At 47.6% G+C, this 24,903-nt stretch overlaps 1 protein-coding gene across 7 annotated transcripts in view; it reads left to right on the plus strand.

Moving 5' to 3' along the window:
- Positions 1-24,903, plus strand: part of SFMBT2 (Scm like with four mbt domains 2) — a 563,685-nt gene that overhangs the window by 504,633 nt on the left and 34,149 nt on the right. For all 7 annotated transcript variants that reach the window (XM_029615682.1, XM_029615688.1, XM_029615685.1 and 4 more), the window contains one exon: positions 5,841-6,016. In XM_029615682.1, the coding sequence (XP_029471542.1) occupies positions 5,841-6,016 (176 nt within the window). The remainder of the gene's footprint in view (positions 1-5,840; positions 6,017-24,903) is intronic.

Raw genomic sequence — 24,903 nt, forward strand, 5'->3', positions numbered from 1 at the left:
GGGGGCTACGTCCAATTCTGGACCTTCGGGCCCTCAACAAGTATCTGCAAAAAGAAAAGTTCAAGATGGTAACCCTGGGCGCCTTGCTCCCTCTGTTGCAAAAGGGGGATTGGCTGTGCTCTCTCGACCTCAAGGACGCTTATACCCACATTGCGATAACACAATCTCATCGCAAGTATCTGCGTTTTCTGATAGGCCACGACCATTATCAATACCAGGTACTGCCTTTCGGGCTGGCGTCTGCTCCACGAGTATTTACCAAATGTCTCGTAGTGGCAGCAGCATTTCTCAGGAAGGAAGGTGTCCACGTCTACCCCTATCTGGACGATTGGCTAATCAGGGCCTCCACCCCTCAAATTGCACAATCCTCCCTAAAGTTGACAATTCACACACTCCTCTCCTTAGGGTTTCTTGTCAATTACGAGAAATCTTGCTTGGTCCCATCTCAGACCTTATCCTTCATTGGAGCAGACTTGGACACCTTACAGGCAAAAGCCTACCTTCCACTTCAATGAGTCCAAACTCTCATGTCCCTAGCTCGCCAGCTCCAGTCTCAACACACTGCCACAGCTCGCCAATTCCTCATCCTCCTAGGACACATGGCATCCTCGGTTCAAGTCACTCCCTTGACCCGACTAGCCATGAGAGTAACACAATGGACTCTGCGACACCAATGGATTCAGGCTCTTCAGCCTCTGTCCTCCATCGTCACAGTTACACAAGCGCTACGCCTCTCTTTAACCTGGTGGACGACTCAAGTCAACCTCCTTCAGGGCTTACCCTTTCTCCTACCAGATCCACAGGTAATCCTCACCACCGATGCTTCCCACATCGGCTGGGGGGCCCATGTGGACGACTTACAAACCCAAGGGTTATGGTCACCAGAGGAAGCCGATCACCAGATAAATTTCTTGGAACTTCGAGCAATCCGCTACGCGCTCAGAACTTTCAAAGATCATCTATCGAGTCAGATTATCTTAATTCAGACAGACAACCAGGTGGCCATGTGGTACATAAACAAGCAGGGAGGCACAGGCTCCTTCCTTCTGTGTCAGGAAGCTGCGCAGATTTGGGCAGAAGCCCTCTCCCATTCCATGTACCTCAGGGCCACTTACTTGCCGGGAGTAGACAATGTATTGGCAGACCAGCTGAGCCGTGTCTTCAAACCACACGAGTGGTCACTCGATCCTCTAGTAGTGACCTCTCTGTTTCACAAGTGGGTTTTTCCCCGCATAGACCTCTTTGCGTCCCCTCAGAACCACAAAGTGGACGATTACTGTTCTCTCATTCGCAGCCAGCACTCTCGGCCCAGGGATGCCTTCTCCCTCAAGTGGACGACAGGTCTGCTTTATGCATTCCCTCCACTTCCTCTTCTGTCAAGGACTCTCGTGAAGCTTCGCCAGGACGGAGGAACCATGATCCTGATAGCACCCCACTGGCCACGCCAAGTGTGGTTTCCCATACTCCAGGATCTCTCCATCCGCAAGTACATCCCTCTGGGAACGGATCCGCATCTGCTCACTCAAAACGACAGATGCCTCCTCCATCCCAACCTCCAAGCCTTGTCCCTGACGGCATGGATGTTGAAAGGTTAGTCCTTCAGCCATTTAACCTTTCAGATTCGGTTTCTCGTGTCCTGATAGCTTCACGAAAGCCCTCCACCAGAAGATCTCATTCATATAAATGGAAAAGGTATACATCATGGTGCACTTCTCAGTCCCTTGATCCCCTTTCCTGTCCAATCTCTAAGTTCTTGGACTATTTATGGCACCTTTCAGAATCCGGTCTAAAGACCTCTTCCATTAGGATGCATGTCAGTGCAGTAGCCGCCTTCCATAAAGGTATAGAGGGTGTCCCTATTTCAGTACAACCCCTGGTGACACGCTTTCTTAAAGGCTTGCTCCATCTGAAGCCACCCTTACGTCCTCCGGCCCCATCTTGGGACCTTAATCTGGTTCTTGGTCGTCTAATGAAACCACCCTTCGAACCTCTGCACTCCTGTGAATTGAAGTATCTCACATGGAAAGTATTATTCCTGTTGGCCATTACTTCAGCTCGCAGGGTTAGTGAGTTACAGGCCTTAGTCACCTATCCGCCTTACACTAAACTCCTGCAAGACAGGGCGGTACTCCGCACTCACCCTAAATTTTTACCTAAGGTAGTTTCTGAGTTTCATATCAATCAATCCATCATACTACCTATCTTTTTTCCCAGGCCCCACTCCAACTCCGGGGAACAGACTCTGCATACCCTAGACTGCAAACGGGCTCTAGCTTTTTATCTAGACCGTACAGTCGCTCACAGGAAGGGCACTCAATTGTTTGTCTCCTTCCATCCTAACAAGTTAGGACAACCTGTGGGTAAGCAGGCTCTTTCCTCCTGGTTGGCGGACTGCATTTCTTTTTGCTATCAGCAAGCTGGCATTCCTTTTCAAGACCGTGTGAAAGCACACTCTGTGAGGGCCATGGCGACGTCAGTGGCACACCTTCGATCGGTGCCGCTTCCTGACATCTGTAAAGCTGCAACCTGGAGTTCTCTCCATACCTTTGCAGCCCACTATTGTTTGGACAAAGCTGGAAGACAGGACTCCATCTTTGGCCAATCTGTCTTGCGTAACCTTTTTCCAACGTGATGTACCAACACCCTTCCACCTTCCCGGTAGGGTGCGGATGCCCTTTACCAAATTCCACCCCAGTTGTTGTGCCTGTTGCACATCGTTGGGTACATTTGATGCAGTTCAGGACATCCTCAGCTCGGTACTCACCCATTTGTGAGGACAACCATCCTGCTTGTCCTGTGAGAAAGCAAATGTTGCTTACCTGATGTAACAGGTGTTCTCACAGGACAGCAGGATGTTAGTCCTCACGAAACCCGCCCGCCACCCCGCGGTGTTGGGTTCGTTTTAGTTTTTACTTTTTTAGGCACTGCCTGTAGCTTTGAAAATCAGACTGAAGGGAGACCCCTGCTGGCTGCAGGGTCAGTGCCTTGCTGGGCATGCCCAGTAGGGGCCAGTCAAAGTTCTGTTAAACTTTGACAGAAGTTTTCCGTGGTGGGCTCCATCCTCGATGTCACCCATTTGTGAGGACTAACATCCTGCTGTCCTGTGAGAACACCTGTTACATCAGGTAAGCAACATTTGCTTTCCCAAAGTTTCCAGCCCTATCGGCTAAAGAAATGTGGAGTAAATTTGCCTTAGAGTTTTTGAAAATTCCTCAACAAGCTTTGCCCCCTCTTACTCAGATTTATTATATTCCTTCTTGGAAAAATATATCTGAGAAAGGACAAGATTTTCACTCAATTACACCGTTAAATGTTACAGAAATTTTGGAATCCACGAATGTAGAAATGGCTCAGCCATCTACTTTGATCGTTTCCTTTTTACTAAATTCAGATAAAGAATGGGTTCAAAAGTTATTCTTCAGAAACATTAATGAAAAATTTTGTCAATTTAATGTAAGAATATTTCCAGATGTCACGAAAGAGACACAAAAGAGAAGGAAAGAATTTCTTCTTTTAAAACCTAAACTTTTGCAAATGGGGGCTCAGTATAAGTATAATCTCAAGCTACTATTGCTTATTAATTAATAGCAATTTATGGATTTTTCCTCTAGGAACTTATCCAAATCTTTTTTAAACCCAGTTACACCAACTACCTTTAACACATCCTCTGGCAATGAATTCCAGAGCTTAATTATGCGCTGAGTGAAAAATAATTTTCTTTGATTTGTTTTAAATAAGCTACTTGCTAACTTCATGGAGTGCCCCCTAGTCTTTCTATTATCTAAGAGAATAAATAACTGATTTATATTAACTTGTTCAAGTCCTTTCATTATTTTGTAGACCTCTATCATATTCCCCCAGCCGTCTTTTCTCCAAGCTGAACAGCCCTAACCTCTTCAGCCTATCCTCATAGGGAAGCTGTTCCATCCCCTTTATCATTTTGGTCACCCTTCTCTGCACGTTCTCCAGTGCAACTATATATTTTTTGAGATGCGGCTACCAGAATTGCACACAGTATTCAAGGTGCGGTCTCACCATGGAGCATTATGACATTCATCATTTTATTTGCCATTCCCTTCCTAATAATTCCTAACATTCTGTTAGCTTTTTTGATTGTCACAGCATACTGAGCCGATGATTTAAATGTATTATCCACTGTGACACCTAGATCTCTTTCCTGGGTGGTAACTCCTAAGATAGAAGTCAACATTGTATAACTACAGCAAGGGTTATTTTTCCCTGTATGTATCACCTTGCACTTGTCCACATTAAATTTCATCTGCCATTTGGAAGCCCAATTTTCCAGTCTTGCAAGGTCCTCCTGCAATTTATTACAATCTGCATGAGATTTAACTACTCTGCATAATTTTGTGTCATCTAGTTGTTTACTCTTTCAAAGAGTACAAAGACCAGGGGACATACCATGAAGTTACTAGGTGGTACATTTAAAACTAATAAGGGAAAATATTTTTTTTACTTAAAACAAAATTAAGCTCTGGAATTCATTGCCAGAGGATGTGGTGAAAGCTGTTAGTGTAGCTGTGTTTAAAAAAGGTTTGGACAGGTTCCTGGAGGAAAAATCCATTAACAATTATTAAGGTAGATTTGCAGAAATCCACTGCTTATTCTTGAGATAAGCAGCTTGGAATCTATCTACCCCTTGGGATCCTGCCAGGTACTTTTGAGCTGGATTGGCCACTGTTGGATGGCTTGATGGACCTTTGGTCTGACCTAGCATGGCAAATATTATGTTCTTATATTCTTAAGTTCTGAGTGGCAAACAAAAACAATCATAAAGCACATAACATATCAAAGAGCACATTACAAAAATGCAATACAAATAGCTGCCTAAAAAACAGCATAGCACATGACAAATGATCCCATCAATATATAGTAATTCAAATGGTAGGAGGAGAAACAGGACTGCACCTGGGTGGGTTGGGAGGAGGGAAAGCATTATAGATTGGAGGAGGGTGGTGAAAGGGCTGCACCAGGATGGAGTGGTGAATGCACTCCCAAGAGAAGAAATGCACTCCGTAACTCCATAACCTTCAACAACAAATTATTATGGAGAGGAAGAGGCATTGAGAGAATATGGCGAGTTCATTTAGTCCCTAGCAAGTCAGTCTTGAAGGTATTTTAGAATCTGCAAATCATTAGTATGTTAAACTGCAGTGAGAGTTCAGAGACTTTCTGAAGAAAGGGAAGGAAAACCTGTGAATAATTGGCAGATATTTCAATCATGGTTTAATACATGTCTTTGTGATTATTATGATGGTGATGGTGGTTATGATTATTATTTTATTATTATTTGACAAGTATCCAATTTTCACAGTTGAATCACTGGCACACTACACTCCTTCAAATTGCACATAATGTAATTTAGAATGATAGCTGACATAATAAACTGAAAACTGCAGTAGAGTACATTCCATTCTGCCACACATGGAAGAAATAGTACAAACATATTAAAAGAAAAAACTGTGTCCTCGCCTGCACACAGACTGATCTGAATCATCCTTTCAATACCATTTTCTACAATCACATCTACATGCAGTGCCAATAATTATTGTAAGGGTGCTTCTGATCTGTATTGTGAAATCTCAAACTATTTAAAAATAATGAGAAAAACTTTTTTCAAATAGTCACTAATGAAATTTTTCTAAAAGTATGTTGGAGGAATTATTTTCCTTTATTGAAAAAATCAAGTATAAATTTTCTATAAAAGAATAAATGCTTTTTCTAAGCCATGACCTTCACTGCTTTGAACTACAGTGACACAACTTATCTGGTGCTATAAAGACAGGCCTGTGATGTCTGATATGCTTTATTCCTTCCAGATACAAAGGAAAGACATACAGAGCAACAGTCAGGATCGTCAGGACATCGGACCAAGTGGCAGATTTCTGCAGAAGAGTATGTGCCAAACTAGAATGCTGCCCAAATTTGTTCAGTCCCATTTTGGTCACTGAATTATGTCCAGAGAACTGCTCTGTCCATACCAAAACCAAATACAGTAAGTGCTGAAAGAATCACTTTACCCACACTAAGTTCATTTAAAGTGTCTGCCTGTAACTTTCATTACCTTAACAGTATACATAGAGCTCTAAAGGTTGCATAGGTAACCGAAATGTAATATATAACAAAAGCAAAAAAAGGCACGATGTACAAGGCACACCATTTTACCTGTTTTTATCTAGTTTAGGCGAAAATATCATTAATATTGAACTTGGTTGAATAATGCTAATGCAATAATCAGTTCCTCTTTTAAATTAATTCTCTCCTCCTTTCCATCTAATTCTCATCAAAGAGTTTTGTGGGCCTTCAGTATTATTCCTCTCTGTCATTCTTTTCCATACAAAACCTGAGTCCTGTCTTGACTCTCATGGCCTCCTATAGCCAGAAGAATGCTTTGTTCACAATGGCAGCACTGTCCATTAAAAGATGGACATTAGTAGCCATGAGAACCATCAGGCAGTACGTTCTACCAGTGGGACTGCCCATGAATGCTTGTGATGTGGCTGCCTGGCTTTTCTAAACTAACGAGCAGGGCCCCTGATCTCCTGCAATTGTGCAGCCACAGTAAGGGCCACAAAATTTGGCCCTTCCTACAGAATTGGCCAGTTCTGGCCAAAATGCTGCGGGAGACCAGTGGCAGAATCATACCTGATAGAAACCTAGCTTGTCAGCAAGGGGACATGGCACGGTGCATTCCTCTTCTGGCACCTTCCAGAAGAGAAGCATCATTGGTGGCAGTGAGACAGCGAATTGCTTCTGGCACCTATCCACTTGCTCACTCTCCTGCCCGCCCACCGCTAGCCACCACCCTGATGCCTTCATTCGCCCTTCATGTCTAGAAAAAAGAGGGGGGCCGCATCCTCCGATACCGGCACCTGAATGTCACACTTTGAACCTCCTCCTTTTTCCAGCTATGGAGGGAGAGGGAGGGGATCGGGGAGGGAGTAAATGATTGAGTGAGTTGGGAAGAGAGGGAATGAGGATGAGGGATCCTGGGGATGGAATGGGAGTGAAGAGATCCTGGGGAGTTGGGGAATCAATGAGAGTGAATTGGGAAGAGAGGGAAGGAAGGGAGTGAGTGAAGGGATTGTGGGAGAGGGGGCTAGAACTAGGGAGAATAAGGAGATTGGGGTGTCAAGGGAAGTAAACCAGGGAAGGTGTGTTGAGATGGGGAAGGGAAGAGAACAAAGAAGAGGTAATGTATTGGTCAAGAAGGACAGAGAAAGGAGATGGGGGGCTCTGAATGAGAGAATGAGGGGTGGGGTGGATGGAAAAGTGACTGAGGGGAAGGGAGTAAGGGGAGAAAGGGAAAGTGGGGGGATAGAAGCAAGTAAATGAAGAATAGTGAGTGGAGGGAAGAGCGAGTGAGAGATTAAAGTGACAGAGGGATTGTGAGGGATGGGAGAGAATGCCATTGTAAAAGTAAAGGAGGAAATGGGGAGAAAGGGAGGAGATTGGAGTGGTGTAGAGAGTAAAACGGGATCACCATGGGTGCTAGTGGAGTGAGGAGATTGGAAGGGGTGTGGGATGTGAGTGAGAGGGTTGGAGGGGCTGTTGGTGTGTGAAGAAATCAAAGGGGCTTGGAGGGAAAATAAGGGAAAGAGGTGATTTTGGGACTGTGGCTTTCTTCCTTCTCCTCTCCATTCCAATCTTCCCTCCTCCTCCACCCCCATCCACACTTCTCTTCTTCCTTCTGATCTTCCCTCCCTCTCTTCCACCCCCATCCACAATACTCCCTTTCTTCCCACTTCCTCTTCCCTATTCCTGATTTCTCTTCACTCCCCACTCCCACTCTCATTTCCTTTCCTTATCCTCCCTGATACCATTATCTTCTCCTAGGACAAGCAGGATGGTAATCCTCACACATGGGTGACATCAGATGGAGCCCAGCACAGAAAAATTATGTCAAAGTTTCTAGAAACTTTGACTGGCACACTGAGCATGCCACTATCCACAAGTCCAAGCAGGGTCCTTTTTCAGTCTCTTCTTTCCATGGAGCAGTCATCTCGCGGTTGTGGAGCTCATGCTTTTTTTTTCCGGAAAGCTTTTCCTCGCCGGGTTCCTCTCAGTTCCTTCAGGGTTTTTCTTAGGGGGTGGCGTGGTAAGTGTTGTTTTTTTTACCTTCTGTATGGTCAATTCCCAGCAGTGCTGTCCTCTGGTGTCCACCAGTTATCGACCACTTGCCTGCCTCCTTTTTTCGTCATGGCATCATCAGGATTTAGTCAATGTCCCCAGTGCCCTCGGACTATGTCCCTCACAAATCTGCATGAGGTGGTTATCCTTTGCCTGGGGGCATCACACGATGTCCAGGGCTGTTGATTTTGCAACCAAATGATCACTAAGGGCAGGCATGCCCGCCTTGATAAGATGGATAAGCTGTTTGGATCCAAAAATTCTGACCCTTCAACACCAGCACACGGATCCCTCGATGTGTCCAACCCTCCGCCGGGGCCTCGGGTGAAGAGGGGTGCCGGGGATCGGCCGTCACCTGTCTCCTCTCACTCGAGGACTTCAGGTTCATCTCCTTCTTCCTCTGCGGAGGGAAAGACTGGGCCAAGCACCATGGGAAATCCCAGAAGCATAATCACTGGTCTCCGACCTCACACGGTGCCAGGCTCAGGTTGGCACCGGCATCAGCCATGATGCCCCCAGAGTGACCCCACGGTGAGGAGGTATCACCCTCCATCGTGGTCAGGGGTCCAAGGCATTCCCCACCGATTCCAATGCTGGGTACCAGTTCTCCTCGGGACTCCAAGAGAAAAACTTGGTTACGCCTCCTCTTCCTCAGGCTGTCCTTCGGCAGCTTTTGAGAAAGAGCTGGAGCGTAGGGTGCAGTTGGCGGTTTGTTGAGCCCTGCAGGGCATTGAGCCGCTGGCCCCTCAAATGCCTCCACCAGTGCTAAAACCTGCACCGTCGATGTTGGCACCGCTCGTGGAGTGTCTTGATGTTCTCCTTGGCATCCTTCCAACACAGCCGATGCTGGTGACCAGGGTGCTGTTGCTGCCCCAGCGGCCACTGGTACCTCCTCCTCCCGATGCTATCCTTATTATGGGATCTTCGGAGGAGGAGGGACCTTTGAGGCTGGAAGGGCTATCAAGGCCCTCAGTTCCGCACCTAGCGTTGCCTGGTCCAACCCCGGGTCCTTCGGGGCTGTTGATGCCCTCAGTGCCACCGGTGCCCTCAGTGCCTAAGCCCTTGGTCTTGGGAAGGCCTCCCCCACGGATTCCCCCGGCGATCTAAGTGGTGATGATGCTCCTTATGACCTGTGAGAGATGATACCTCCGAGTCTTCCTCTGATGACTCCGGGGACATTCCCTTGGATCTGTCTCCTCCCAAGGGAAAGGCATTTGTCTCCACCTGAGGACCTGACCTTTGCTGGGTTTGTGAGGGTCATGGCTGAAGCCATCCCATTCCAGCTGTTGACAGAGGAGGATTCCAGACATTAGATGCTGGAAGTTCTCCAGTTTGTGGATGCTCCAAAGGAGATTGTGGCAGTTCCCATCCACGAGATTTTCAAGGAGTTACTCCTTAGAATTTGGGAACACCCTTTCTCCATGCCTCTGGTTAACCGGAAGGTCGATGTGCTCTACCTGGTCTAGCAGGCTACGGGATTTGAGAAGGAGAAGCTCCTGAACCAATCAGATGTAGTGGAGTCCGCCCTTAAGAAGGCTAAGCTGTCTTGCACCCAAGCCTCCGCCCTTCCAGGGTGGGTGCAAAGAACGCTGGATGCCTTTGGTAGGAAGGTATTTCAGAGCATGACGTTGATCGCCTAAATCGCCTCCTACCAGCTGTATATGACGTAGTATTCTCGGAATCTCTGGAAGCAAGTCCAGGAACTGTATGAACGCCTGCCCCAACAGGAGCAGGATGCCTTTGCAGCAGTCATCCAGAAAGGTCTGGAATGCAGCAAACATGAGGTGCGTTCCACCTATGACGTCTTTGAGAAGGCAAGGGTGGCAGCCAGGGGGCATTGATGCCCGCAGGATGGTCTGGTTTAGGGCTTCGGATCTCCGCTCCGAAGTGCAGGAGAGGCTCGCAGACCTACCCTGTACAAGCGACAACCTCTTCAGTGATAAAGTGAGGGATGCTGTGGCTCAATTGAAGGATCATCATTACGTCTGACCCGCCGTCCTCAACCAGGAAGTCCTCACGTCAGGGCCCAAGGAGGTCCTTTTACCACAAGAGGAAATACTATCCTCCCGCTTCTAGCACTGGAGCCCAGCGGGCAGGATCTAGGGGCTGTGCGAGACAGCAACAGACCCCCAAACCTCAGCCCAGACCAGCTACCTCAAGAGTACACCCAATATGTGCTGGCCCAAGAAAGAACGTTCCGGAGATAGAAGCCCAAGTGTCCCCTTTGTCAGCACTGAGCATTAGCCATAGTGCCATGATAGATCCAATGAAAAGTTCATTATTTGACCTTTTCATTTGTTTTGATGCAAAATGTTAGTGTCTGGCTTATTCTCTTAGTTTCTCAAATCACCTATCAGCAGTTGGCCTGTTGAAGATAAGAATTTTATATTAATTTCACTTTTACCAGCTTTTCTATAGTAATAGCCTATAAATATGTCATGCTGCTTATATAATGCTAAACAGTCATCAGTCTTGCAGTTAATAACATTTTGTTTCATTTAATACAACCATCAGTAGGTCTTAATAAGCAAAGGTATTGTTGGAACACATGGGTTCCAGGTCCAGGGCTTTTTGCTTCCTGTTTATATGGGGAAAATCCTTAGTAACTAGGGTCCTAGGGTGCTGTAAATTTCTGGCAATTCATTGTCCTTCCAACATTCCAATAAAATGCTAAAATTTATTATGTAGCAATAAAATTCTGACCATCAAATCAATATAGTCATTTGAAAATAATTGAGTATCCTGACAGTTTGTTGAGGTAGTACAAAATTAGAGTGAGAAGCTTGAAAAATGTGCCAGATTGTTCTTCTGAAGAAGCATGTACAAGGTTTGCAGCTGTGACTTCACATCTAACATGGTTTGTAACTGGTGCAGACTGAATTATGCCGAATGTTACATATGAGCTTCCGTTTCTCTATCAGCTCAGAGATGCAAAGTAGGATCTCTAGTATAAAGGTAGGGCTCCTTGCCCCTGCAGACATTTGCACCTCCTTTTTTGTGCGGGTAGGTTTTCTATGGAAAATAATGCAAGGAGACTGGAAAATCCAATCAGCAGATGCTTTCTGATCCTGTCCAGGTCCTCCCTGGGAAGGCCTCCCCACACTGCAGCTTGTGGAACAGTGAACGTAATTTTAGCCGTATCAGAGTAGGGCGGTTTGCCTGCATAAATTGCTGTTTATCACTGGAAATGAATTTGGAAATTGTTTTCAAAGAGATGTAGGCACTAACAGGTCGATACAGTAACGTTGAGTTAAAGATTCCCGGTCTGTAACGTGCTGGGAGCGCACAATACAGACGAGTAAGGCCATCCAGCGATACAGTCTCCAGTTTCACGCGTCCTTAGCGCTTCCTAAACCCTTTCCTAAACCCTTTCCGCACCCAGCATGTAAATGAACGAAAAAGCTGTATAATGAAGGAATTAGCTATTCCCCTGCGATACTGTAACGGGCGCTGATATTATCTCCTCCGTAACCCGCTGTTCTGCCGCGGCCTTAACCTGCTAGTTTACCGCCTCCCCCTAGTAGGAGTTAGTGTAGTGTAGTGTAGTGTAAAAACATTGCTTACCCGCCCTGGTCCAGTCCGGTCTCCTGCAGCCCCGTCCGGTCCCCTCCTCCCGAAGCAAAAAAAAAACAAACGAAAAAGTAGCAAGGCTCGGGCCTGCTATGGTAAGTGTAAAAAGTGTAAAAAGTGTTAAAAACAAAAAACCTGTGTGTTATATAAAAAAATAAAACAATTTTAAATACCTGTCGGAGGGCCGTGGGTCCAGGTGGGCGGCGGGCAGCCATCAGCGGCATCCGGTAGTCCCTTCTCCCTTCCTCCCTCCCTCCCTCCCCTGCCTGGATGAGCGCCAAAATCGCACGGGCGGGTCGGCAGCGGGGGGGGGGGGGGGGCGGCAGCAGGATCCGGGAGCGGCGGGTAGGCAGCAGCGGGGTCCGGGGGTGGCAGCGAGATCCGGGGAGCGAGTAGCGGCAGCGTGTTCGATCGGGCAGGCAGGTAGGTGGCAAAATAAAGATGGCCGCCTGCACGGGAAAATCGTGCAATTGGCCGCTGAAGACGTGACGTCACACCCCGTGATGCCAAACGTCGTGACGTCACGTCTTCAGCGGCCAATTGCACGATTTTCCCGTGCAGGCGGCCATCTTTATTTTGCCACCTACCTGCCTGCCCGATCGAACATGCTGCCGCTACTCGCTCCCCGGATCTCGCTGCCGCTACTCGCTCCCCGGATCTCGCTACCGCCCCTGGATCCTGCTGCCGCTGCCCCCCCGGACCCCGCTGCCGCTGCCCCCCCGGACCCCGCTGCTGCCTACCCACCGCTCCCGGATCCTGCTGCCGCCCCCCCCCCCCCAGCTGCCGACCCGCCCGTGCGATTTTGGCGCTCATCCAGGCAGGGGAGGGAGGGAGGAAGGGAGAAGGGACTACCGGATGCCGCTGATGGCTGCCCGCCGGCCGCCTGGACCCACGGCCCTCCGACAGGTATTTAAAATTGTTTTATTTTTTTATATAACACACAGGTTTTTTGTTTTTTACACTTTTTAAACTTTTTTACACTTCCTGGTACCTGTCATTTCAAATGTCATTTGAAATGACAGGTACCAGCGCACCCAGGTTACTGTATAGGCGCTGTTACAGCGCCTATACAGTAAAATGGGTTGCGCGGGCATAACCCTTCCCTAACGCTTCACAGCCGCGGCATGCATTTGCATGCGATTAGAGGAGAGTATCGGGGAGTTAGTGAAGAGAACTGTGCGTGCGGGGAGGAAGGGTGCGCCTGACACTGCCGCACTGTTTTTACCGCGGCCTTACTGTATCGAGCCGTAAGTAACTAACACCCTGGTTGTCAGAGCAGTGCCAGGATGCAAGCTGAGAGGAGGAAAGAGGGTGTTGTCCTGCTGATTTGTCTGAGAGCAGGTAGGGTAAGTTTGCCGGCGGGGAGACCTTAGGGAAACTAATGTACAGGGTGTTTCAAAATGATGGACCCAATTTCAAAGCAGTACATTTCAAAATCAGATTGGGAGAGGGAGCGGAGAAATGTAGGGGAGGTGGTCCTGGGGCCGCCTCTTGTCTTGGGGAAGGAGGGGCCTTTTGGCCCTACTACTTTTTTTTTTCTTTTGAGGATCCGCCTGGGTCTGCTACTTTTTTTGTCTTGGTGAGAGTGGACATCTAGGGGGACAGTTCCTTTTTAACTTTACTAGCTAAAGGGTACATTTACTGAGCTCTGATATCACACTTTTTTAACCAATAAATCCACCCCTTATTGAAATTTGCTGCTTTGTACCTACTTGCATACATAAAATGTACAAATGCATGTAAAGCAGCTTATGCACAGGTAATCCCATACAATTAAAATAATGCAGTTTGCCTCAGAAAAAGCAAGCCATGTTATTTAAACACATTTTCAGGAGTCGTAGCTAACCCATTCAGCCTACAAAAAAACCTCCCCAGTGAGGAAAACGCACCCCCCTATACCGCCTGCAGAGGTTTAAATGGGGAGTATTTGGGTCAGAGGGGCTATATGACAAAGGGGGAGAGGTTTGGGAGGGGTGTGGGGTGTTGCCACATGTCTTTTAAATCTTTTTTTTTTTTTAAGGCTGCTCTGCTTCTACAGGCAATGGGGGGGGTAGTGAGGGTCTTCCACCAGGAGGGTGTTTTCATCAGTAGGGAGGGGAGTTTTGGGCCATGTGATCCTTTAACAGGGCAGCCCCAGGCAAAGTGGGCCACCATCGTGCATTTTTCCACATTTCACTGCAATTTTATTGCGGGAATGCCCCCTCCTGGGCAAAATACCATGACAACGTGAATGACCCCTAAGTTTGTAAATGTAGCCAATCAAAGTTTAACTGACTAGATTTAGAAAAATATTCAGCCAAAAACATAGCTGGTTAGGTTTGGCTGAATATTCTTTTAAAGATAGCCAGATAAAATTAGCTGGTTTTTAGGGGGCAGGAATGATCAAGGATCAAAAAAGTTTCACCAAAAGGGTGGAGAGGTGAGACAGCAGGGAGAAGGGTTGGGGAGACTTTTCTTTTATTTTCCTTAATAAACTAAAGAAAATGAACAAACTTTCATTTCTTTAAAAACCAAAGGACTTCCCAGTTTTGTTTCAAAGAAATGCACATATGTATCTTAATTATCATACCTGCTTAGCTGGTCTTTGAATATCTGACTTAGTGTTTGTTGCTTCCACTAAAGATAATGTGGATGTGAGAAGAGGTAAAGACTGTGACATGAATACCAAGTCCATATAAATTTCACTTTTATTAAATGCAGCTAAAGCAAATTGGTACCCATCTGTCATTTAAGCAATCTTTTGCATTTCTTATACACAAGTTCTCTGTACATAGTTATTGTGTATCCCTGTGTGGGTAATGTTAAGGTTTCTTGCATTCCTTCATTAATTGATTTGTGTGCTGTGTACCCTGACAGTTTTGCATGTAAACAAAGTACTATACAGTAGAACGTTTCACATAGTAACATAATAAATATTGGCAGATAGACATTTAATCCACTCAGTCTACCCAGTTTCCCCTACCTGCAGGGCCAGTGCTAGTTTTTTTTCTGCCCTGTGCGAAAAATTACTGTGCTACCCCAAATCCCCCACACACACACAAACCCACACGTACCTGCTTTATTCAGTCTCTATCCTGGGCCCGTCAAATAAAGCCCAGCTCCCTACTGCAAGCTATACATTTTAAAAGCTGACACTCACAGCCCAGAACCCATGGATAGGGAAGGGTATTTGGTACCCTAGGCACACCTTACAGCCTGGCACACACGCCATCCCCACATACACACACACTCCCACACCCTTTACAGACTCCCACAATTAAACTATGCATTTATATCAAATTTTACATGACAAAGAACATTCAGAAGTATAGTCTTCTGAGGCAGAAATATAACAACATGCATATTATATTCACATGCACAACCAGAAAAATGCACAGACACTTAGAACTCCTATGGAATTTGACATTTTATAATATGTGTTGGCTGTAAGCTTGGCCCTCAGAAAGCCATGAATAAAAAGAATTACCATTACAATATAGTAAATCTCCCTTACCAAAACAGCCCTAACAGTCTTATCTACGAAAAGGCAACACTGCTCATAATAAACAAGGGCCTAGAACACCAATAAAACTCTCATTAGGAAACCAGGCTGCTATAGATCCCTACACAGAAATTATATGCTAGCAAAATACCTCACCTCGATCACACATGCAGAACATAGACCCTCACCAAATACAGAATAAAGTACAAACAGAAATGTGCTGAGAACTGAACTGGATCCCACACAAGCCAGCCTCTATTTGCAGAGTAACAATTGAAAAACAGAAGCATTACCATTCTTCATAAAACATTAAATAATCAAGAAATATAAAGGATCATTTCCTAGTGTGTAGCCAGATGAACTCAGGACCAATGAATATTGTGCTCTCCTGATAGCAGATGGGAGACGGAGTCAGATTTCAAAGCTGACGTCAGCCTACATATACCCATGCAGCATGCTTAGCTCTTCAGTATTTTTCCGTCTCCCTTAGCAGATGCGGACACTATTCCACACTAGAGTAGTGTTAACAATTACAGCAAAAGAAGAAATCTACAGAAAAAAGAAAGAAATGTACCTTTAAGAAGATCAAGCCCCGCTCTCCTGCGGTGAAACCTAAGGGTCCCGCCCTCAGTTGAGAATGCCTGAGGTGATCTCCGATATCCCTCAGAGGTGTGCCTTGGTCCCAGCGTGGACTTAGCCCCCAGAGTGGCTGAAAGGCAGCAGGTGCACATCCGAGCGCGATGGTGAAGGTAAAACCCTCTCCCCCCGCAGCTGGAGACTGTCCGATACGTAAGCGACGAGACCAGGTAAGAAGGAAACTTTACGTTCAGGTCTCCAGTACTCGGATCGCCATACCGACCCTGCTTCCAGTGAGGTAAAGAGGGAACACCGATCGGGTTGAGCAGCCTTGGCTAGGCTGTGGAGACCCTTAGGGAGGGCACTATCTTACACGTGGTGGTCGTCGGTGCCATCTTCCCTCCCCCTCGACAGTACGCGCAGGATCTTCCGGCGGTCAATGCGCATAACTTGTGCGCATAGCTGCGTTAGCGGCCAATGCACATAATTGTGCGCATAGCTGCGTGAGCAGCAGCGCGCATAACTTGTGCGCATAGCTGCGTGAGCAGCAGCGTGCATAACTTGTGCGCAAAGCTGCGTGAGCAGCAGCGCGCATAACTTGTGCGCAAAGCTGGTGAGCAGCAGCGCGCACAACGGAGCCGCACGCACGAGTTGGCCACGCACACACCGGAGCATCTCCAGGCGCATAACTACGGCCGCGCGCAAATTCTCGCACATAGTGAAACTTGTGCGCCTAGACATAGATTCAATGGCACCAGCGTCTAAGAAGGCCAGAAGGACCTCTCCTTGCACATCCTGCCACATAAGAACCGCGCAGACTGAATTGAAGTCCTGCCCCTGCCCGCATTGCGAAGAACCCAGGGGGAACAGACCCTCACTATCGGAGGGGTCCAAAACTACTGAGGATTGATCCCCAGACTTACATTTCTTGGCATGGCCTCTCCACAGGAGGACACCTCTGGGGCATATCTCCATTCCTCCCCTGGGATCAACATGGACCCAGGGACCTCCTCTTGGGTGGAATTCTTCAAAGGGCTGCGAACAGCCCCCTGCTGCGCACCAGGCTCAATCCAGGCCGGAAGCACAAGATCCCCCCCGGCACTACTCGGATGCCTCGAGACAGGCCTCGTCTAACCAAGAATTTCCCTAATAGGGGTCCAGACACCTCGGTGAGGAGAGTGACTCCCTGGAAGAAGGAGAAAATCCCTCCAGGGATGGAACCATACCGAACCATACTTCACTTCTTCCACGAGGACAAATTACCAGTCCTTGTTCCTCAGACTCTGAAGACGCTGCACATTCTGAGCACTGACCCTATGGCGGAACCAAAGAGGAACCCTATCTTGGTGTCCCCTCGTAAGGCCTCATGCTACGGTCCTATGTTGGAAACCATCCAGGAACTGATTGACCTGGAATGGAATGCCCTGGAGGCCTACTTCAAAGGGGGGCAATCCTTGGAAGCCCTACCCCCTGGAACCTGCGGCCAAGGAGCACCTGCATTCCCGAAAGTGGATGCTATCGCCTCTGCAGACTCAAAGCGAACAACGATTCCCGTTGAAGGAGGAGCGGCACTGAAGAACAAAAGATTGGAGTCCATCCTTAAGCAAGCCTTCCACGCAATAGCAATGACACTGCGCACTGGTAGCACGTGCCTGATTACTTCTCTCTAGAGACGCAAATGCAGCCAGAAAGACTATGGAATCTGAGGCATCCTTCCTCACTGACGCAAGCTCAGACCTAGTGCGCATCCCAGCCATAGGCGTTGCCTCGGTAGTAGCAGCCAGAAGACAACTATGGCTATGAAATTGGTCTGCGGACGTGACATCTAAAGCAAATCTCACGAGAATCCCCTTAAAGGATCTCTCGTGTTCAGGAGCGATTTGGAGAAGTTAGCCAACAAATGGGGGAATCTCCAGTGCCCCGACTACCGAAAGATAGAAATAAAAGACCCCAGCGTCCCTCCCCCCCCCTAGAAGGACCAATGGCAGAGGATTGCAGTGCCTTAGACCCTACAGGAACGCAGTTCCAGGTACCTCGCTCCTCCGGAAGGAACCAGTCCTTTCGGAGCAGACACACCAAGAGGGGAGCAGGACCAGGGGACAGGCTCCAGCCGTACCCTACAAGGACAAGAGACCAGCCCATCCACAGGAAGAAGCCATAAAGGGTCGACTTGCCCTCTTCTACCAAAGAGGGGTCGAGATAACGTCGGACAAATGGGTCCTAAATAACATTCGAGGGGGTACTCTCTGGAATTCCACTGCATCCATCGAGACAAATTTATGAGATCACCCTGCCACTTCCACTCAAGAGACTGGCAGTAGAAACCACATTAACAAGACTACTCAGTCTGAAGGCAATAACCCCGGTGCCCACGCCCCAGCAAACTACAGGGCACTATTCCATCTATTTTATCGTTCCAAAGAAGGGAAGGGTTATTCCGACCCATCTTGGATCTCAAGAACATCAACCATCATCTATGGATGCCACATTTCCGCAAGGAAACCCTGCACTCTGCTATAATGGCAGTACAACCGGGAGAGTTCCTAACCTCCCTGGACCTTCCGAAGCCTATCTTCACATCCCAGTTCATCAGGATCACCAGCACTTCCTGCGCTTTGCGATACTGGGTCACCATTACCAGTCCTGGGCTCTTCCCTTGGGCCTAGTAACCACCCCCAGGACCTTCATCAAAATTATGGTGGTCGTGGCGGCAGCACTGAAGAAAGAAGGGATCCTGGCTGATCAGGACAAAATCTTCAGAGGAGAGCAGGCAGGTGACCAGCAGAATCAAGAGCCTACTGCAGGAGCTCGGATGAGTCGTGAACACCAAACAGAACAAAGTGTGTGTGTGTGTTCCCCCACACACCCCCTCCCACACCCCCACCTGAGGAGAAGACAACTGATGGAATAATCACGACAATTGATGACCAATGCACGCTCCAAAGTATGGGACTACCTTCAAGCCTTTGGCCCCATGGCATCAACCCCGGAGGTTGTTCCATAAGCAAGGGCCCATACGTGACCGCTGCAGTGCTCCCTACTGTCACGATGGAACCCACTGTCCCAGGACTACTCAATTCACCTCCAACTACCAGCAGAGGTTCGGGCTCAACCCCAGAGGTGTCTACAGGAAGACAACCTAAACAGAGGCGTAAGCCTTTCCCCAACAAACCGGATGCGAGGGTGGGGAACCCACGTCAGGACCTGACAGTCTAGGGACAAGGGAACAAGAAAGAAGCGGAATGTAACATAATCTACCTCGAATCTCGAGCAGTCAGGCTAGCGTGCCTGTGATTCAGCCACAGACTCCGGGGCGAGTCAATCAGAATAATGTCGAACAGTGCGACAACAGTGGCTTACATCAACCGCCAGGGAGGAACCCAGAGCCGGCAGGTGCCTCTGGAGACAGATCCTCTCTTGACATGGCCGTAGATAAACCTATGAGGAATCTCGGCCTCCCACTTCGCGGGAAAAGATAATGTCTCAGCAGACTACCTCAGCAGAGAGAGCCTAGTCCCGCCGGAATGGATGCTGTCGACCACAGCCCTCCAGCTGATAGTAACTAGCTGGGGCCTCCCAGTCTTGGATCTACTGGCAACCCGGCTCAATGCCCTTTTCGCCGCGATCCACGTCCTCCTCCGACGGACAGGACCTCCAAGTCGGCGCCGCCCCGTCCAGGGACTCAGCCCCGCCGACCGCCGATCACAGCCCCAGCTGCCCTGCACCCCAAACCGCAGGCCACGTGGGCCCAGACGGCCTATCCACCCGCTGCCACCAATCCAGCCAACCAGAAGGCAGAGAAAGAGCCAATCGGAACTGAGGAAAAGAAAAAAAAAAGGTAAAGAACCTTTAAATTCTCGGCTCCCCCGTCCGGCGCTCCTTTTCGCCGCGATCCACGTCCTCCTCCGACGGACAGGACCTCCAAGTCGGCGTCGCCCCGTCCAGGGACTCAGCCCCGCCGACCGCCGATCACAGCCCCAGCTGCCCTGCACCCCAAACCGCAGGCCACGTGGGCCCAGACGGCCTATCCACCCGCTGCCACCAATCCAGCCAACCAGAAGGCAGAGAAAGAGCCAATCGGAACTGAGGAAAAGAAAAAAAAGGTAAAGAACCTTTAAATTCTCGGCTCCCCCGTCCGGCGCTCCTTTTCGCCGCGATCCACGTCCTCCTCCGACGGACAGGACCTCCAAGTTGGCGCCGCCCCGTCCAGGGACTCAGCCCCGCCGACCGCCGATCACAGCCCCAGCTGCCCTGCACCCCAAACCGCAGGCCACGTGGGCCCAGACGGCCTATCCACCCGCTGCCACCAATCCAGCCAACCAGAAGGCAGAGAAAGAGCCAATCGGAACTGAGGAAAAGAAAAAAAAAGGTAAAGAACCTTTAAATTCTCGGCTCCCCCGTCCGGCGCTCCTTTTCGCCGCGATCCACGTCCTCCTCCGACGGACAGGACCTCCAAGTCGGCGCCGCCCCGTCCAGGGACTCAGCCCCGCCGACCGCCGATCACAGCCCCAGCTGCCCTGCACCCCAAACCGCAGGCCACGTGGGCCCAGACGGCCTATCCACCCGCTGCCACCAATCCAGCCAACCAGAAGGCAGAGAAAGAACCAATCAAACAATCTAATAAGTGAACCAAACAAAAGAAAAGACACTGCCCAGCAGAATCCCTTACAGTGAGTAAGCCACGCCCCACAACAGGCAGCAGGCCTATCAGAGCCTAGCACGAAGGGCTTTATATTTGAACCACTCCCTACGGCGTCGCACGCCAAGCGTCGCGCGCCTAAGGAGCGCGACAAAGGGGCCTGCCCCTTTGTGCGCCCCTTAGTGCAGCCCCTGGGTGCCTCACCAAAGTTGAGACTTTAATCATAATCCTTGTAATAGACTAGGTCCGTTAAGGTAGTTTCGCACTTCCCCCCTCCGGTTACTTACAGCGCCACCAACCGCGCCTGTACACCCCCTCATCATACGAGGCTCTCTACCCACCCATGGCCAGAGCCTGACCGACTATCAAAGCAAGCAGGATTTAGGAGGAACCGGAACTTAGCAGTGGGAAGTAACGACCTCTAATTAATTGACCCTCCAGGCGGCTTCACGCACCAGAACGAGCGCAATTATGGGGCCTGCCCTTTGTGAAGCCTAGCAACAAGGTCAATAACCCAATCTCATACAGTTAGCCTCGTTTCCAACTCAACTCACACAGTCTTTCAACTCTTAACGGCCAGGACACATCAGTATTCATCTACCACACATCCAGGACCCACTCAACAATATCCAGCCGCTCCCAGCACACATCCACTACCATACAACACCCATCCCGCCACAACCAGACTCAACTTCACAGAACTCAATAAGGACGACACATTGGAGAAAGAACATTGAGTAGCAAATCAGATTCCTTTTAATTTACCCAGGACCATAAACACCTCTCTCAACGCCACCCCGAACAGCCACACTATTAGCGAGGAGACAAGAACTACTATACCCACAACATCTTCTCAATAGGCAGTTTAATCATCTACAAAAGCTACAATGATTAACCGGCCAAACACGTACAAATCTCTCATTCCAATCATGATCTCCCCCACCACTCAGTTTTTAGGACTCACATTATTCACCATTATCCTTTTCAACGCTCAATCGCTTACTAACAAAACGCTGATACTCAATGACCTTCTTCAAGATAACAACCCAGACTTCTGTGCCATAACGGAAACATGGCTCAAAACATCGGATATCGCCCTCTTAAACCAACTCCCCACCCAAGACTACGACATCTTCTCTATCCCAAGGCAAAAAAAAAGAGGCGGAGGTATCTTCCTGGCAGTAAAAAAATCTCTGAGATTTACTCATCATCCAATCAAATCACCAACCAAACTTGAAATAGGCCTCTTTAAATCTGTATATCTTCAAATTCTCTTAGTCTACGCCCCACCTAACCTCCTAGAATTCGACTCCTCTTCTATTCTGGAAATCATTACTACTCACCTAAACTTGGACTCACCAACCATTATCATGGGAGACTTCAATCTTCACGTGGACAAGTCCCCGCTCTCTTCCAACTGCGAAACCTTTCTCACGGCCATGACAGCCTTAGGTTTCAAACAACAAATTAACAAACCCACACACAAAGCGGGCCACACGCTGGACCTTCTCTTTACCAATTCCGGCATCTCACTCCCAGAACATCCCGAGTGTAAAAAGGTCCCATGGTCGGATCATACATTAATCTCCACAGCATTCTCTCTGTTAAAACCAAGCTACAATAATCCCCCACCTCAACCATTTCTATACAGGAAAACATGCCCCTCGGAACACCTCGCCAAGCATCTAGCCCCAGATCTTTCACTCCTAGATGTTTCCACGCCCAACTCAGCAGTCCAATCCTGGTTGAAAATAACAGAATCAGCAGCCAACACACTATGTCCCCTAACACCAAAAAATATCAAACATAATACACCTAAGAGTCAACCATGGTTCAACGAGGATCTGCGAAAACTCAAATTGACTTTACGACAGAAGGAAAAAAAATGGAGAAAAACCCCTTCACTTACTTCTCTACAAGAATATAAACGCACCCTCCACTTCTACAAAAACAGCACATTAAAAACAAAAAGAGACTATTACGCCCGCAAGATTCACCACCTCGTTTTTGACTCGAAAGCTTTATTCAATTACGAGTCCAACCTCACAAAAACCATCACTCCAGCAATCCCAGAGGACCTAGCACAAACTAAAGCAGACGAATTGGCTATCTACTTCAATAGAAAAATATCCGACCTCCTGAATAAGCTGACTCCAAATACAAGTGGACCTTCCAACACTTCATATGTTCATCCAAACAAAGACATCACTCTCAACACTTTCGAACCCATCACTACTGATGACATCCGAACGATCTTGAAAAAAATGAAACCATCATCACACCCCTTCGACCAAATCCCTACCAAAATACTCTTACTTATCCCGGATACCATTTCTAAATCTCTAGCCGACATTATAAATTGCTCCCTAGCCCAGGGTATCTACCCAGATGACCTGAAAACAGCTTCAATCAAGCCACTACTCAAAAAACCAAACCTGAACACCGATGATCCAGGCAACTTCTGCCCCATCTCTAACCTCCCATTCATATCAAAAATTATGGAAAAACTAGTAAACACACAGTTATCCAACTACCTGGAGGATCACCAAATACTATCGCCCAATCAATTTGGATTCCGCAAAGCAGCAAGCACGGAAACACTATTGCTCTCTCTTACAGACTTCCTCCTAGCCGGCATAGATAAAGGTCACGCTTACCTTCTAATTCTCCTAGAATTCTCGGCGGCATTCGATACGGTTAACCATCACATCCTACTAAACCAACTGGCAAACATCGGAGTTTCAGGCACTGCATGGACCTGGTTCAAAACCTTCTTGGAGAACAGAGGATACAAGGTTAAAATCCACAATAAAGAATTTCAATACCAACCGTCTTCGCAAGGGGTGCCACAGGGTTCCTCCCTTTCTCCAACCCTTTTTAATATTTACCTTCTCCCACTTTGCCACCTTCTTACTAAACTAAAATTAAAACACTTCCTATTCGCAGACGATGTGCAGATCGTTATCCCCATAAATAAATCCATTACAAATACATTAGAATTCTGGGAGAGCTGCCTAACGGAGATCAAACACCTCCTCAACAGTCTGAACCTGATTCTCAACGCTTCAAAAACGGAATTCCTTATCTTAGCCCATGACAATAACAAAATCTCCTCAAACCCTCCAGCCAACCTGCAAACCACAAACGTAAGAGATCTAGGAGTTATCCTCGACAACCGCCTAACCTTAAAACCATTCATTAACCAAACGACTAAGGACTGTTTTTACAAATTATTCATCCTCAAAAGAATCAGACCGCTCTTCCATTCCCGCGACTTCAGAACAATTTTACAATCAATTATATTTTCCAAGCTGGACTATTGTAATTCCATTCTACTAGGCCTTCCAGCTTCTCATACAAAACCTTTACAGATGGTGCAGAACACAGCTGCCAGAATTCTGACCAATTCCAGGAGATTTGACCACATCACCCCGATCCTGAAAGCCCTTCACTGGCTACCTATTCAATACAGAATTATGTATAAGTCCATAACTTCCATCTTCAAAGTCATCCATCATCTCGCACCATTAAATCTACAAATCCCCCTGGAAAAACACACCACAGTCAGACCAACCAGGAATTGCTACAAAGAAGCATTACAGGTTCCACACGCCAAAACATTCAAACACAAATCACTTGAAGACAGAGCACCATCAACAGCAGGACCACGCTTATGGAACTCTATCCCATCTGAGTTGCGCCAGGAAACATGCTTACTAACTTTTAGAAAAAGACTAAAAACCTGGCTTTTTAGAAAAGCATTTCCGATCTTAGATTAACTCATGTTAATATCACCCCTTAATCACTTTTTCCAAGTTCACATCATTTCATAACTCCATTATAAAGACTTAATCATCCACCACCTACTCCAGACCAAGACTGCTCCCAATCAAGGTCTTTAAGTTACATATTTTGTAAAGAACCTTTGTAAATGTATTTTTTAATTGGTATACTCTCTTCTTTTTCTTCTTCCCACCCCCCCCAGTTGTATAATTCCTTGTTCATTGTAACTGTATTTCCTGCACCAGTTTAGTTGTTCCAGTTCTATGTTTAATGCACAAACTGTTCAATGTAAACCGGTTTGATGCAACCCCTGGTCGTGAAAGCCGGTATAGAAAATAGTCAAATAAATAAATAAATAAATAAGTCCATTAACGGCTATTAATCAAATTTACTTAGGGAATAGCTAATGCTATTAATTGCATCAGTAGCATGGGATCTTAGTGTTTGGGTAATTGCCAGGTTCTTGTGGCCTGGTTTGGCCTCTGTTGGAAACAGGATGCTGGGCTTGATGGACCCTTGGTCTGACCCAGCATGGCAATTTCTTATGTTCTTATGTTCAGTCACAGACGAGAACCTCAATCCTGCGGACTCGACGCTCTTGTCCAAATCTAACCACAGGAGGACCTACTGTACGCTTTCCATGGCCACTACTGGGCAGAGTCATCCGCAAGATAGAGCACCACAGGGGACTAGTTTTACTAGT

This window comes from Rhinatrema bivittatum, chromosome 9, assembly GCF_901001135.1.
Source record: "Rhinatrema bivittatum chromosome 9, aRhiBiv1.1, whole genome shotgun sequence".
NCBI lineage: Eukaryota > Metazoa > Chordata > Amphibia > Gymnophiona > Rhinatrematidae > Rhinatrema > Rhinatrema bivittatum.